The sequence below is a fragment of the Schistocerca gregaria genome, chromosome 5 (genome assembly GCF_023897955.1).
Source record: "Schistocerca gregaria isolate iqSchGreg1 chromosome 5, iqSchGreg1.2, whole genome shotgun sequence".
Lineage (NCBI taxonomy): Eukaryota > Metazoa > Arthropoda > Insecta > Orthoptera > Acrididae > Schistocerca > Schistocerca gregaria.
In genome coordinates this window covers 373565078-373581548 of record NC_064924.1, presented here as the reverse complement: position 1 = coordinate 373581548, position 16471 = coordinate 373565078, and the positions used below count along the sequence as shown (strand labels likewise).

At 39.3% G+C, this 16471-nt stretch overlaps 1 protein-coding gene across 1 annotated transcript; it reads right to left on the bottom strand.

Annotated features, from left to right (window-relative positions):
• Positions 1–2923: 2923 nt before the first annotated feature.
• On the bottom strand, positions 2924–7507 carry LOC126273346 (tigger transposable element-derived protein 6-like). Its single transcript, XM_049976893.1, has 2 exons — positions 7467–7507; positions 2924–3689 (listed from the first exon to the last, which is right to left on the bottom strand). The coding sequence occupies exons 1-2, from the start codon at positions 7505–7507 to the stop codon at positions 2924–2926; spliced, it is 807 nt and encodes a 268-aa protein (XP_049832850.1).
• Between the last annotated feature and the right edge of the window lie 8964 nt (positions 7508–16471).

Below are 16471 nucleotides of genomic sequence, written 5' to 3'. Positions count from 1 at the left end.
AGTCAGAATTCCTAACTCCTTAAACAGATATCTAAAAGATAATTGTTGGTGAGTGCCACATATCTTCACAGCACATTTTTCAACAATGAGCACTTTCTTTCTTAATGATGATTGGCCTGAGAACATTTTTCCATATGATAATACTGAATGAAAATACGCAATATGTGTCAACTTACCAATTTCTCTCACCAAGTTTTGCAATGATTCAAAGTGCAAATGTAGCTGAAGTACATTATTGTAGGAGTTCCAAAAAGTGTTTTTGCTAGTTTAAATTCTCATCAATATGTACACCTAAAATTTTTGATGTTTTCACTCTACTTATCTTTTCCTCACCACATATTGCACTTATTGTTGGTGTAATAACCCTAGATGTGCAGAGATGAATGTGTTGTGCATTTTTAAAATTGAGAGAGAGGCCATTCATAGAAAACCACTAAGTAATATTTTAAGAGCATTATTTTCCACTTCTTATGGCAATGTGGATTGACTACAATACTAGTGTCATTAGCAGAAATAACTAATTCTGCTTGTTGAATGTTAGACAGAAAGTCTTTTACATATATAAAAAACAATAGTGGAGCTAAGGTTGAATCGGAAGTCGTTTCTGAAACTATTCGTATGGAGTGTAACCATGTATGGAAGTGAAACATGGACGATAAATTGTTTGAACAGGAAGAGAATAGAAGCTTTCAAAATGTGGTGCTACAGAAGAATGCTGAAGATTAGATGGATAGATCACATAACTAATGAGGAGGTATTGAATAGAATTGGGAAGAAGAGGAGTTTGTGGCACAAATTGACGAGAAGAAGGGACCGGTTGGTAGGACATGTTATGAGGCATCAAGGTATCACAAATTTAGTATTGGAGGGTAGTGTGGAGGGTAAAAATCATAGAGGGAGACCAAGAGATGATTAACTAAGCAGATTCAGAAGGATGTAGGTTGCAGTAGGTACTGGGAGATGAAGAAACTTGCACAGGATAGGGTAGCATGGAGAGCTCCATAAAACCAGTTCAGGACTGAAGACCACAACAACAAGAAGGTTGAATCTTGTTGAACCGTATAAGTGATTTCTCTCCAGTTAGGAGGATCTCCTCTGTTTACATTGGTTGAATTGTTAGGTATAACTTTCTGCATTCTTTTACTTAGATATGATGTTATCCATTGGCTTGCTATACCACCAATGCCATAAAACCTCAGTTTATACAGGTGAATGTTGTGATGCACATAGTCAAATGCCTTAAACAGGTCGCAGAAAATACTTACTGGCGCTGTTTTGTTATTTAGCACTTGTGAAATTTGGTGAGTGAATTTATAAATGACAGTCTGAGGTGAGCAACTTTTCTGAAATCCAAACTCTGAGTAATCGAGAATAATACTGGTGATCAGGTGCAACAGTTCATGTTGACATATTTTCTATGCCTTTATTATAGAGGGGTTTAACAGTGGTTCTCTCTAGAAAGATACCCTGAATTAATGGTTCATCACACATTTCAGAAGAGAGTGAGTAATACATGGGAGAAAGTCTTAGTACTCTGTTGGAAACCCCATCAAATTGAGATGAGCTTATATTTTTGAGAGAATATATAATTTTCCTGATTTCTGAAGGAGAAATGGGGGAGACCTCCATGTGTCTGAATTATATGTAAGTTGATTGTTCAAAATACTCTTTTGATTTTTCTCTTGAACTTTTTATCAATATATTTTTACTACATTTAAGAAATGATTGTTATACGTAACTGCTACCTGTGCCTGATGATTTATAGCCATTAAATTTAAATTAATAGTGATGTTATCCTGTTTTGTGGCTTCTGTCTATCATTGTGTTACATCCCATATATAAACTTAAGTCTGTCATCAGGATTACTGATTTCTGACATACTGTGCATGTTCCTTGATTTTTAATAACTTTAGAAAACAAGTTGTTTGTTGTCCAGTCCTGAGATTCTCTTCTTCAGAATTGCTGGAGACATGGACATTAAGTGTAATACACACTCTTCCTGGAGCACTCTGGAAATTGTGCTGAGGAAGGTGAGGCAGAGGACTCATATTGAGGACTGGGATTTAAATCACTGTCCAGCAATTCCAGTTTAGGTTTTCTCCTGTTCGGAAATACCTGTATGTTGAAAATGGTAGACTGATCTTCTTTCTGATTATTCCTCAATCTGAGGTTGTGCATCATCTCTAATCAGATCAGTGGAATATTTAAACCATGGGTTTCATTATCAAAAATTACAGATGATACTTTGGCGATGCTAAAAACAAAACACCTCAGTGAATTTTGTCACTATTATCTATAGAACAACCCCTATTTAACGTTTTTGTAGGAACCAGGATTTTTAATCTTAAATGTTAGTTTACCTTAAATCGACGTTTCGATAGAAAGCAAACCTTTTCCAGAACTCTTTGCCTGTATTGACATCAATTGCACCAACACACATAATTTACACAATAACAACAATAAAACAAGGAGACACCTACCTTACACATTATACTGTAATTACAACTTTTTTTGTAGCACAAGATCGTAGTTTCCTAGCACACTACAAAATTGAAACATCCACAAAATACTTACACAATTACAGTAATATAATGAATTGAGTTACTTTTCCTAATTACAAAACATATTTACACAATCTTCACAGTGCCTCATTTTTTTAAATACCTGTAATCAACAATGGCAGTCCACTTTAAATGCTGTGACAAATCTCCGGACAATGTCTATGCTGGCAATAGCTTCACTGAATGATGTTGTTTGCATTTCTTCATCCCTAACATCGTCTTCTTCAATATCTTCATCATTGTGCTTTACTTCTTCTGTGCAGATTTCTTCAACATCTCGGATGCATGTAGCGATGGAATTATCATCACAAGCCACAAATTCATTAAAAGTGATGGGTAAGTTGTTAGATACCTCCACCCAATCATGCATGTCCACTACTACTTTCATCACCGTCTTTGTCGTGAGAGCTCATTACATTAAATCCAACCTTATGAAAGCAATTTGAGATGGTTTCCTTTGTTGACATTTTCCAAGCTCCTGTGAGCAAATGCATAGCTTGCAGGATGCTCAATTTAAGCACTTCATTCCTATCAATAAAGACAAGTGCCTTAAGGACAAAAGCTTTCTGATACTTGCTTTTCAGGCTATGAATAATCCCTAGAACCATGGGCTGGAGTCTGCTTGTGCAATGTGCAAGAAAGAAATGCACTTTCACATTCTGCAGAAATCCCAAGTTTGTTGGATGAGCAGGACACTTGTCCATAAAGAGAACAACCTTCCTGTTTCTAGCACCCATTCGTGCATCAGAAGCTTGCAAGAACTTTATGAACAAGTCCACAGTTATCCAAGCACTTTTGCTTCTATAATACGTACATGGCAGTGTAGCACTGTTCTTAAAGCAATGTGGTTTGTGGAACTTACCAATTACTGTGGGATCCAGCTTGTCGCTGCCATCTGCGTTGCTGCATAAGAGAACAGTAATTCTCTGCTTGCTCATTCTTCCTTTGTGGTATGCTTCTCCTTTAACACTTACGGTTTTAGTGGGCATGAGTTGGTAAAACAGGCCTGTTTCATCCACATTGTACACATCCCCTGATTCGAAACCCTCCAAGATGGGTGACAGCACCTCTTCTTTCCAGTGTTCAACACTTTCATCACTAACTGCAGCACTCTCTCCACATACTGCCCTGCAAGTTATCCCACATTCAAAGCTTTGAATTATGTTAACCCAAATTTCCCTGATATCATAGATGCTTTCATTTTTATCAGTACCCCATCAATTGGTAAATTTTCAATATTCCTAACAATGAAGACTTTGCAAGTCCCAGGCATTGAGCCATTTCACTTACAAGCACATTTGCGTTTCTCTCCACTTCCCAAATCAAATTCACTTTCTCCACGATGGATGGAATTTTTCTTTTTGCTGCCACAGTCAACTTCACTACAACAATGAATGTGAGTGAGCAAACTGCTGGATTCTCCATACAATACACAAACTGATGCAAACTTGCATAAACTGACACTATACTGTAATGCTGCTACGAACGTACAGGCTTTGGCAGAGCTCAGCCGCGTGCAAGCATGCAAAGCGACATGAGTGTTAGCGCACTGTACATTATTAGTCTTCGGCCACGGTCGGCTAAGTTCGAGCTTGCTCATGCATGTAGCAGAAACCGATATGGAAGATGATCGATCGTATCCAATATAAATGATGGAGTTCATAGGTTTTTAAAACCCGCATTACACAGTTATTGCATTTGGAGGCAAAGCGTACGGAAGTTCCGAAAAATCCTGATAGAAACCACTGCAAGTACTGTCGTTACCGTATTTACCCGATTGCAAGCCGACCTCGAATGCAAGCCTCACCCCAGAAATGAGACTTGGAAAAACAATAAATAAATTTTACCCTGATTTCAAGTCTCACTTAAAAGAAAGATATGGCTCATCATATGATGGATAGCATATTAAGTGGCCCCTACCTCTCAGGGATTTGGGACACTTAAAATTACAATTACATCACAAAACACTGACAACAGTGAAAATTCACGATACTGTATCTATCGAAATACAATATTCTGGATCTACACGCACGTGAGCTGTAAGCAGAGACGTCGCAGGCAAGCTCGCTGCACTGCATACCAGAACACAGTCGCGATTTTTCATGTTTTATTATTAACACCAGCAACTCCTTGTCCCTACTTTCGTGCAAAGCATCATCCTCTGTGCCACAAGCACATTAGAAATACAGTATTTTTTAAAAGCATGACGAATAGTTTCACTTGGGAGACGTTTGCAAGATTGACTAATGCACATGCACACTTGAGACAAGCTTTCACACTTAACATGTCCTGTAGGCATTAATTGCCTATTTTCTTTCCTTAGGCACTGTGTATACATATTTTTCTGCTTGTCCATAAAAGGTTTGTTTTAACAAACATCTAAAGGATGCAGAATGGACGTCATCCATTCTGGAATTACAACTAAGTCCACTTTACCATCTGCTAAATTGTTTTTCCCCCACAACTGGTGTACAGTGGCCTGCATACGAATCTAACACAAGCACACGTGGCAAACCTAGCAAGGTACCAGGACAACGTTGCCAGACAGGTCTGATACACTCTAAAACCATATCCTCCATGAACCAGCCAATTTCGTTAGCACGTACAACAACATCTTTAGGAAACACTTCGGACTTTGATTAATAAAGTCTTTCGTGTGAAATGAATGGTGGCAGTTAATGGCCATCGGCTGTACAAGCCAGCATGAATTTCTGGTGCGCAGTTTGATGATGTAGGGCTGAAATGCGACTTTTTCCACGTATTTTTCAGCCCCAGTTGCGGCTCCCTTTAAAATCTTGGATTTTCTGCCGTGCTTTTACTTTAATTATATCTGTAGTTACAGGTAAGCACTGTTGCTGCTTCCTCACAAATCGTTAACTACCACTTCTAATTCATAGTGGCGGCCACGTTTTGGTCCAGAAAATGCTTTTCTGCTGTTGGACCAAGCTGAAAGTTGTTACTTTTGCTGTCTCCATGTCTTACCGAAGTTGAAAAACAGACTGAAACAAACGTTTTTGCGACCACTGCTGTCATTAGCTGGAGTTGTTGAAATGTAAAGCCATACTTGTCAAATTTCTTCAAAACGTCCGTTTTGATGGTATATATGTGAATATTTTTTTAAATTGCTATGAATATTGAAAAATTGCTAAATTCGTCCACGATAAAAAAAATATCTTAACATTCATTACTCGAAACTTAACACAACGGCTTTTGTAGCGGCTTTTAGCATCAATCAAGGCCGCAAGCACTTAACGGCGGCAACTAGCGGCATTTTTCGAACTCCTTAAGCTTTGCACTCGAGTGTTAACTGCAGGCGGTTTTTTGAATTCCGAAAATCGGAAGAAAAGTGTGGCTTGCGTTTGGGCTGCAAAAGCCACTGTTGCAATTGTTTTCAATATTTAATATTCCTAACGCTAAATGCGGGTTTTGCTGTAATGCGAATTACGTTAAACCGAATATAAAATTGCATTGTACTTGTGGAATAATTTTCAGGACCTGAAATTTCTTCCGTTAAATGCGGGTTTACGCTAAATCGAAGTCACGCAAAATCGGGGCTATACTGTATTTCATAATCAATGACCCCAGGGTTTGAGCTCATGTAGTGGCTCCTTTGCATGAGTAACATTGGTGTGATGCACTACTCTGCTATTGTCAAAGTGACTTGTTTCATGTATATTTCGGGCTTCGACTATTGATACTATTGTGGTCGAAGATGTAGGGTGACCATATGTCCCGATTAATCGGGATTGTCCCGTTTTTTGAGGCTCAAAAATTTGTCCCGACTTTTTTTTTTTTTTTTAAACAAAAACAAGTAATTTGTCCCGATTTTCAAGGATAATTTTCAGACATTTACAAAGTGGTTAAAATATTTTCTGAGTGTCGATTTTATAAACTATCAATTGAAACTGACATTCCGTACATTGGTACCCCGGATAATGTACAGCTTAAGCACTACAATTGTTGCGTACTCTTATTTTCTTAGCGTTTGCTTGCCATCGTTGTCAGTACTGAGTATCAGTTTCGTGAAGTGCTAGTACGTCGTGGCGATGCCGAAACGAAAATCAAAGTTTTCGGAAGAGCTTCAGAGGAAATTTCCTTGCTTCACTGCTACAGACAATGACTGTTCAGAAAAATGTAAACGTATGTAACTGTGCTGTATCCGTGTCTCATGGTGGTTCTGCAGATCTCAAGCATCATATGGAATCAGAGAAACACAGGAAGAATCTTCGATCGGCAGGTTCCTCGCAAAAAATGACGAGATATTTTGTAACTTCAAATACACAGGAACAGAAAAACGTAGCTGCAGCAGAAGGAACCCTGACATTTCATGTTGATAAACACCACCAGAAGTATCGTTCTAATGACTGCAGTGTTCAACTAAACAAAAAAAAATTCCTGATTCTAAGATTGCAGAAAATGTTTCGTGTGGAAGAACAAAGTGTGAAGCAATTATCAACAATGTTATAGCTCTGCATTTCCAGAAACATGTAATAGCTGCTGTAAACAGTGCAAAATACTTTTCAGGATCTACTAATGCTAGCAACCATGGGCACCAGAAAATTTTTCCTGTGATAGTTCAGTATTTTTCTGTAAGTGGGGATGAACTGCAGACGAAATTGCTTGATCTTGATGAATTGCAGAACGAAAAGTCTGTAACAATTTCCAATTATCTTTCTCATGTTATACAGTCATGTACTATCATCTCAAAGTGTGTTGCATTTGGTGCAGACAATACCAACTGTAATTTTTTTTTTTTTGGGGGGGGGGGGGGGTTAATGAAGAAAGAGGGTGATAATGTTTTCACACATCTGAAAGAAAAATTAAAAAGAAACTCTAACATTGTTGGCATAGGTTGTCCAGCACATGTTGTTCATAACACACTTCAAAGTGCTTGTGATGTCTTACCTGTTGAGATTGACTGCATTGTCATGTAGTTGTACAACCATTTTCATACTTTTTCTATTCGTGTTCAGAACTCACTGAATTCTGTGAATTTGTTGGTGTCACTTACAAAAATTTACTTTCCTTTTCCAAAACAATGTGGCTTTCATTGTTGCCAGCCATAGAAAGGATCTTGAAAATGTATGAACCTTTGAAATCTTACTTTGTGTCACATTCTAACTCAAAGTGCCCTGCAATCTTAAAGAGTTTTTTCAGTGATCCTATAAATGAATATTACTTACTTTTTTTACATTCACAAATGAGTGTTTTCCAACAATCCATTCTGAGCACTGAGAAACAGAATAATTCCATATGTGAAGTATTAGTAGTCTTAAATAAAGCTTTGACAAGTCTAAATTCAAGGAAACATGAACATTGTGTACCACTAAGCGTAAAAAAAAACTTCTGAATGATTGTGATGACCAGTCTGTTAAGAAATTTGACATAGCAGTATCAACGTTTTAGGATTCTTAAGTAGACTATTTATCCTCATGGTTACAGGGAATAGCTGAGTTTTCTGTATTCTCATGGATGATCCTCACAGATGCACCAGAACGGTCAGTAGTTGAAAATACTTTAATGCGCCTAAATGAAAAGGGCATTTTAGTTAACAACAGCCCCTTATTTGATGAAATAGTTCATTACAGTGATTTGTAAAACAACAAGTGGAAACAGAGAGTGAACAATGGAATCAGTTGATAGCATATGAATAACGGTGTAGGTTTTTCAGATCTTGCCAGTGTAATGAACATTTCAGAGAATTGCTTAATATAGCGCAGTACTTCTTTTCACTCCCTGCCCACAATGCAAATAGAAAGTGTTTTCAGCTTACTAATGTCACAGTGAACAGATGAGAGGAATAGATTTACAGCGAGGAGCATTAAGTGTATTTTACTGACCTGTTTAAACTTCAGCAAATGCAGTTGCTACTCATACCTATTAGGCAAACCTGAGTTGCTGAATGAAATTTCACCTTCGAAGAAATATGATTGCAGTGTGGAATCCACAAAACCATAAATTCCTTGTGTTCACTAAGAACTTTTTTTGTAGTGATTGTTACTGCATGTCTTTCTACATTCTGTGTTATAAATGTTACATTTCTTAATAAGTAAATTTCTGAAAACTTGAAATGTACTTCTTTCCAGTCTTTCCATTCTTTGTTTGGTTTTGTACACACGCACACACACACACACACACACACACACACACACACACACACACATCAGTGAAGGCTATATTTGCAGAGGAAGAAGAAATGTTCGCCTTAAAAGTGATATTTAACGAGAAATAAAAATTGTCCCACTTTTTTCCCAAGAAAATGTATGAAAGTCCCACTTTTGTCCGAAGAAAATATGGTCACCCTATGTGTATGAGTATTATTTTGGTCGATAAGGGGACAATATGGAAGTATTTGTATGAATTTTGTCATTTTTTTGGAAAGTGTCAACTCTACATTCCTCAGATGCCAGACTATATTTTCACGAAAATCTTCTGTGCAAAATTTAAATATACACCCTTTCTCTCCTATTAATGACTCAGCAACACCGTCCCGTGTTTTGATTGTTTAAAGAATTGAACCCCCATGTATAAATGTCATATATCCTGACCTTCATGTTGTGTGATGATATAATTGTGCAGGTACATTCAGTGGTGTATGTGAATCATATCTGAAAATCGTGTTCCAAATAGAGTTTATAATAAAATAAAACACTGTGTGGGATGCCGCAGTTTTACTGTATGAACAGCACAAATCTAAGTCATAACTTTTTTCCTTTCATCATGTTGTGGACAGTGTCAGTGAGAAAAAGGTTTGAAATTGTATGTAAAGTGTGTTGGAAGTTGCCAAGTATTCTCATTCTCAAATTCTGGATGAGGATAGTGTATCCCATACCATAGGGTGGGGGAGGGGGCTCTATAAACTAGGTCGTCAACCCCTCTTGGAGAGCTAACCCCAAAATGAAAGCCAGGTTAGACGTTGACCACTAGGTCAATACCCATGCCTTGTAAAAAGCCTACCATCACAAATAATTTAACAAAGAATGCTGCACTGTTCTTATGATGGTCAACTGCACTAAGGAACAGGAATTTGGATGTACTGGTGCACTGCTGCAGATAGGGGCTGTGAATACCATTGTGAAAGAGACGGTAAGGTATGCAGTAGGAGTTGCACTTCAGGAAATCAGTAGGAAGAGAAAAAATGGGATTCAACAGCATTAATTTTCCATTTATTATTCAGGAAAAGATAAAAGACAACAGGAGCATGGAATTATACTCTCCAAGAATATGTGTAGATCTGTCACTCCACATAATGAAAGAATAAGTGCTCTTCATATCAAAGACAGATTTCACAATGTCACTTTCATGAATATTTATACACTAACAGAAGAATCAGATGAAGATATGGTAGATGATTGTATGATTAGCTAAGGTGGTTTGGTGTAGAATAACTAGATATGCCTCCAAAATAGCTGTGCTGACTCTAATGCAAACTGGCCAAAGAAGATGCTTTCAGAAGCATGATTGGTAAGGAAAGTCTGCATGATGAAACTAGTAATAATGGCATTAGGATTGCACACTTTGCTTTTGTGAAGTACCTGTTTCCCAAGAAAAATATATACAAAGAGACCTGAAAAATAAAAGGAACAAATGAAGCAAACCAAATAGACCATATATTGGTATAGAAGAGGAGGGCATCTGGTGTGGAAAATATATGCACTTTCCGAGGCACTAATTCCCGTTCTGACCATTATCTAGTAGGAGCCAAAATGAGGCAGAAACTTGCTATGGCTACTAAAGGAAATCATACCGGAGTAAAGAAATGGAACACAGGACAACTGGAAAATAGGTCTACTGTTCAAGGGTATTGGAACAGATAGAGACAGAAGTTACAAACACAAAATTATGAAGACCATACTGAAAAAATAATGGAACTCTATTAAAAATGCCATTTTGACAGTAATGGATGGAATGTTGGGGAAACAAGGAGATACAAATGAAGGCTGGTATGATGATAAATGTAGACAGGCAGAGGAACAGAAAAACGAACCAAGACTGAGGTACTTACAGTGAAACGCAAGATAAAATCAAATGATATATAATGAAAAGAGAATAGAAGCAGCAAGGGTATCTAGGAGGAAAAAAAGAGAAGCCATAAGGAGAAAGATGGAGGCAATGGAAGAACACTACCAAAGGCATGAGAGCAGATGATGTTATAAGAAATTTAAAGAAGGTACTCAAGAATATAGACTGAAAATAACAGCATGTAATGACAAAGAGGGAAATTCACTGACAGATTAGTAAGATGTTCTGGATAGTTGGAGAGAATACTTTAAGGAAACTCTGGAGGGCAGTCCTATCAGGAGTGAGCAGCCACTCTATTATGCTGCAGGCCCAAAGACAGAAGAACCCATATGAGAGGAAGTACAGAAGCAAGTACACTGTCTAAAAAACTACAAAGCACCAGGAACAGATGGAACTACTGCAGAACTTGAAAAATGGAGGAATTGGTCTCTGTAAGCGAATCCACAAACTTATGCAGTTGATATGGAACCAGGAAAGAATCCCAGAAGTGTGGACATTGGGTGTAGTCCAAGAAAGGAGACATGACTTCTTCGAATTACCCTGCTGTATGAGGCATAGAAGATTCTCTGTACTGTTATCAGGCTAGTTCCATATGCAGAAGAGCATCTGGGAGAATATCATTGTGGGTTTCAGCCTAGTAGATCGACAACAGATCAAATATTTCTGACGAGGCAAATACCTGAAAAGGCATGAAAGTATAATGTTGAGCTTCATAACCCCTGGACCTCAAGCAGGCCTTAGGTACTCTTCATAGTGCAGAAATGCGATCGGATTTGCTACTGCTTTGTATACCATCTGCATCATACTGTAAAACACAAACAGCAAATGCCTGTCGCACCGTGCTTATAAAAACGAGGGCTTCAGTAGAGATGCGTGGGGTACTGGGTGCACAAGACATGTGGCCTTTGCAGGTAGACTCTGATGGCTGGTCTTTGCGAATGCTCTTGGTGCCATGGCACACATACAAGTATTGCATAGTATTACATATAGGGCTATAGAACCTCTCCGCCTTAGGAGAAGGATGCTTCACCAATAGAGGCATTAGGGCGATTGTTGAAACATCTGTTGCCTCTGCAGTGGATGCAGCAGGCGATGAGGGTGGCGGCAAAAGGATATTCCAGGATGGAAGTGATGTGGCTGTAGATGCAGTGACTGCTTCCCTGTGAATTACTATAAGAGAGGACTGATGACAATGGTGCTGGTAGCATCCAGACGTCTATTTCTTTGATCTAGTGGGGTGATGCCAACAATGTAGGTACTGGCTGCTCTGTTGTGGATGATGGTGTGGAAGGACCCGAAGATGCCAGCAGCAGAATTGCAAGTGGCACCAAAGCATTGCGGGAAGGCCCAGCAGCATGCGGCGAGGCGGTGGGGGGGGGGGGGGGGGGGGGCTGGGACTGGGGCTACACCCCTGAGGAGACACAGTAGATGGCACAACGTCCACGAAGAGGGCAGTTGTGCCTTTGCAGCAGGGATGCCGCACAGCTGCTCATAGTTGCGTGTTACCAGCACATCACTGGTGCTCACTATACAGAGTGGCAGTCTTGGCAGCTGTGGACCATGGCTAAAAAGCACTTTGGGCGGTGGCCATACCACCAACTGACCGCAGAGCCAGGAGAGAACCATGATGAGGGCCATGCCGACAAGCATTGGTGAGTTGGCACGAGCAGAATTCAGAGTGGTGCGTGCCTGACTACCATGAAGGAGCATGTCAAGATGTCACCCCTGGAGGAATCTGCAATGTACTTCTTCATTTGAACCTTGAACTTCCAGATAAGATGCACTGCCTTGCTGTTAGATTGGGAGGAGGGGGGTGAACATTGAAAAGAAGGAGCAGTCATGTGGCAAAATACCTTTACAAGCACAGTAATGGTGGGAGGCCTGAGACACAAAGTGTGGACTGTCACAAGTTCATATCCTTCAATAGAGAGAATGTCACAAGTTTATACGCTCCAATAGAGAGAACTCTGGAGAGGGCCTGAATGAGAGCCACAGCTGATGCTGAAGGACACTGGATAATGTTTGGAAATATAGAGAACACAGCAACAACCAGTAAGAATTTAGGAAGGGCCCCACAAAATCAACATGGACACATTTCTACAGACACTGCAGTGTGGGACGGACACTGCAGTGTGGGCTATGGAAAGAGTGTTGCTTGTGGCACCACCTGTTGTGTAGCACACCTAGAGCAGGCTGCAACAAAATGTTACAGTCAATGCTGGGCTAATAACTTGGTATGCAAGACACCCCCACTGTCCCTGATGTAGGAGCTGAAGCAGATCCAGCTGTAGAACGGCTAGGATCACAACCATAGGTGACAGCTTATCCATAGCTAAGATAACACTACCGTAGTGAGCAAGGTGAACAAATTGACGCAAACCGGATTGCTACAGGGAGCTCTGATAATTGGAAACCCTTCCATTGTATGTTATGCCTCAAGATCTAAGTGAAAACAAAGAAGTTCAACCTGATTGGAAGTACGATCTAGCCATATCAGAAGCCAGGGCAGCATATCAGCATTGACATGCTGCCCAGTAGGCCAAGAATTTGTTTCATAGTTTTAGCGATAGAAACAAGGCACATTACTGGAGACAATGTGCTGCTTTGTTGGGCAACAAAGCAGAAGGATTAAATGATGAAACCAAGGGCTTCTGGTCAGAGGTAGAACTTACACCCATACAAGAACACATGAAACTTTTTGAGGACAGGGAGTATAGCAAGCACTTCCTTTTGGAGTAGTCCTGCAGAGTGGAGTTGAAGGCTTTTGACACGTGTTATTGGACGTTGAGAACCATCCTTATATCAACATTGGGAATAGCCCTCAGTCCGCAGTGAGAGGCTTCCATAGCCAAAAGCAGGTGGTGGCCAGGATGGAGAATAGCCAAACAAGGAGTAGAATGCAATTTAGATTTCAAAATTGTCAACATGCGGCTTGCAGGTCAGCATCCATTGGAAAGGAACATTCTTGTGGAGCAACTCGTGGAGGGAGTGGGCCAATGTTGCTGCATCTAGAATAAATTTGCAATAGGAAGCAATTTTAGGTAAAAATGCTTGAAAATCTTTGACATTTCGTGGGCAAGGCAGAGCAGGGCTGTGGCGACATGACAATGTAAAGGCTTAGCACCATCCTGACAAACCTCAGTCCCCAAACACACAATCGATGATTAAAATTTGACTTTGTAAGGCTGCATTTCAACACTGGAATATGTGAGACCATGAACAAAGTGCATAAGATAAGTAAATGCTCTTCTGTGGATGCACCTGTCACAACAATGTCGTTTAGATGGTTGATGCATCCTGGAACAGAAATCATCAGTTGTTACAAAAAACTGAAAAGTTGCTGGCGTACTAGTGACACTGAACAGGAGGCACTGATATCGGTAAAACCTGAAGGGCGTGTTAATCACAAGGAGGCGTTTAGAATCCTCATCCATCAGTACCTGTAAATAGGCTTCAGATAAATCAGTTTTGGGAATAAACTGGCAACTGATGAGTTTAGCCAATAACTAGTCTGGACAGGGCAAAGGATAGATATCAGTGATAGATTGAGTATTAACTGAAATTTTAAAGTTGCCGCAGAGGCAAAGCTGATCAGTCGGGCTTTTATCAATCGTAAGGTGGGTAGACCTCTTACTTGATGTAATATGCCATATAACCCCCGTGGGGTGCAAAATCAGTGTCACAACCTAACCCATCTGAGAAGAGAGATGAGAGCTCAGAACACAGAAATCCTACTGCTAGTAAGGCTCCTGCTCAAAAATGAGGTGCATAGTATCTGAAATGGAAAAACCAAAAGCATAGAGTCTGTGAGGAGCCAATCCCGGTGCCATTACTGGTGAAGAAGTAGTGCAACGCTGATGACACACCCGTTGTCTACAGAGACAGCTGGCCCACAGGCCTGCCATCAAAAAGACAGGGGACCTATATGGCATCCTCTCGCTGACACCCATACGTCAGCACCAGCCAGGGTTAACAGTGTGAGATGTGTTCTGCCTTGCTGAGCCACAAAAGAGCATGTGCCAAAGCTGAAAAAAGCATTCTTTACTTTCAGCAGTGTTTCCACTGGGCACTCTTTGGCCTGTCATCACCACCACTTACTGCATAGAGTGCCCCACTCTTCAATAGCAAAGATTCCACAATTTTAAGACTTTGTGTTCTAAGGTTTTGAAATCCCTAAAAATGGAACTCTATTGTCATTTTACGTACATATAAAAGTAAAAATGAAATTTATGCACGAGTATTGAAAGAGCTGTAAGACAAGGCTGATGTTTGTCACCAATACTTCTCAGTGTATGTGCTGATAAACTAACAGAGAAAACACTAGAAAAAGGAAGAGGCAAAATAGGAAGAAAAGGATAATAGGGATTAAGTATTGCAGATGACCAATCAATGTTGGATGAATCCACGGAATGACTGCAATTTACGATGGAAAGAATCATAAAAATGAGAAAAGGATATGGGATTGAGAACAAATGTAATGAAGACCAAAGTGAGAGTGATGAGAATCCAAAAAAATTCAGATTGCACCAAAATTTTACTGGAAAAAATACCTTAGAATAAGCAAAATGTTTAGGAATTTTTATAACAGAAAGTGAAATCTATGGAGGAAACAAGAAGCAGAATACCTACTGGTAAAATGGCTTTTGAAAAGGTGAAAGGTTTGTTAACTACAAAAAGAATTCCAGTAGGACTAAAAAGGAGATTCACCATTTTATCTGGAGTGTAGTATTGCGTGACAGCAAATTGTGGACAGTCAAAAAGAATGTTGCAACATATTTGGATAGCTATGAAATGTGGTTGTGGAGAAAAATACTAAAAGTGAAGTAGACTTATAGAATAATGAATGAAAAAGTACTTGTGACACTAGGAGAGAAAAGAAAAAGCACTTCTGACATTGGGAAAGGAAAGAAAACTTGTGAAAATGATAAGAATGAGCGAAACGTCTTGGTTGGGTTACACATCGCCGAACAGAGGGTAATGGAGAGCATCCAATTGATATCTGTTGTAAGACAGATGCGCCATAGAAGAAAACCATGTGCATGAGTGGCTAAAAAATAAATCCGACATTCTCTGCAGAATGATTGGCTGCCCGCAGTACCATGGAGACCATTTTCATCCTCTCACCTAGCACCTGTTTCACCAAACTCTGGAGATGGGAACTTGTCCATCATATCCTCTTGTCCTGCCATCCTGCTGCTCTTAAAATCCTTCCCTTCTTTTCCTATGTGTTCGATGTAAATTAAATTATTGAAAGGGTTAAAGAGATGTGTAATATTTCAATATTTCTTTAATAGAACACGTTTTAACACAGACCAAAAAGTATCAAATAATTTCTCCTAGCCACATACAGCTTCCTAATGCCATGGAGATAATCCCAAAAATTAGTGCTTGCAAATTTTAATAGCTAAGTCAATATTTATAAAATTTTAAATGAAAAACATGGAGAGCATGCAATAAATAATTGATGCATGAATTCTTAATTTGGTGAATATGAGTGACTAAAATGTACATCATAAATAACATCTACTGTTCAGCAAAGGACATTAAATAACAAAGAATACTAGTAGTTAAAGTGGTAAATGTAAATTAATGTCCAGTATTATTAATTCTTTTCAGTTTGCTGAGCTCAACATATCACTTATTATCAAAGAAGTCTTAACTACTTTTTTTGACAAGGAATAAAGAGGGATGACAGAAATTCACAGTGCCACCTAATGTCACTCAATTTGTGAGGCGATTCTACATGTCAAAATAAATGAAAAAAGTCCTATGAACATGTATCTGATTTTAGATCATTATAGAACTGTAGCCCATTGAAGACTACATACTTCCATGAATGATTATGGAGGCACTGTGGTGGACAGAATAATTGTGGGTCAGATGTCCGA

Coding starts and splice junctions, on each gene's coding strand:
- LOC126273346 (XM_049976893.1), bottom strand. CDS start 7,507: ATGGTTGTACAACTACATGACAATGCAGTCAATCTCAACAG. Junction 3,690..7,466: donor AATGCAGTCAATCTCAACAG/GTAAGACATCAC, acceptor GATAACTTGCAG/GGCAGTATGTGGAGAGAGTG.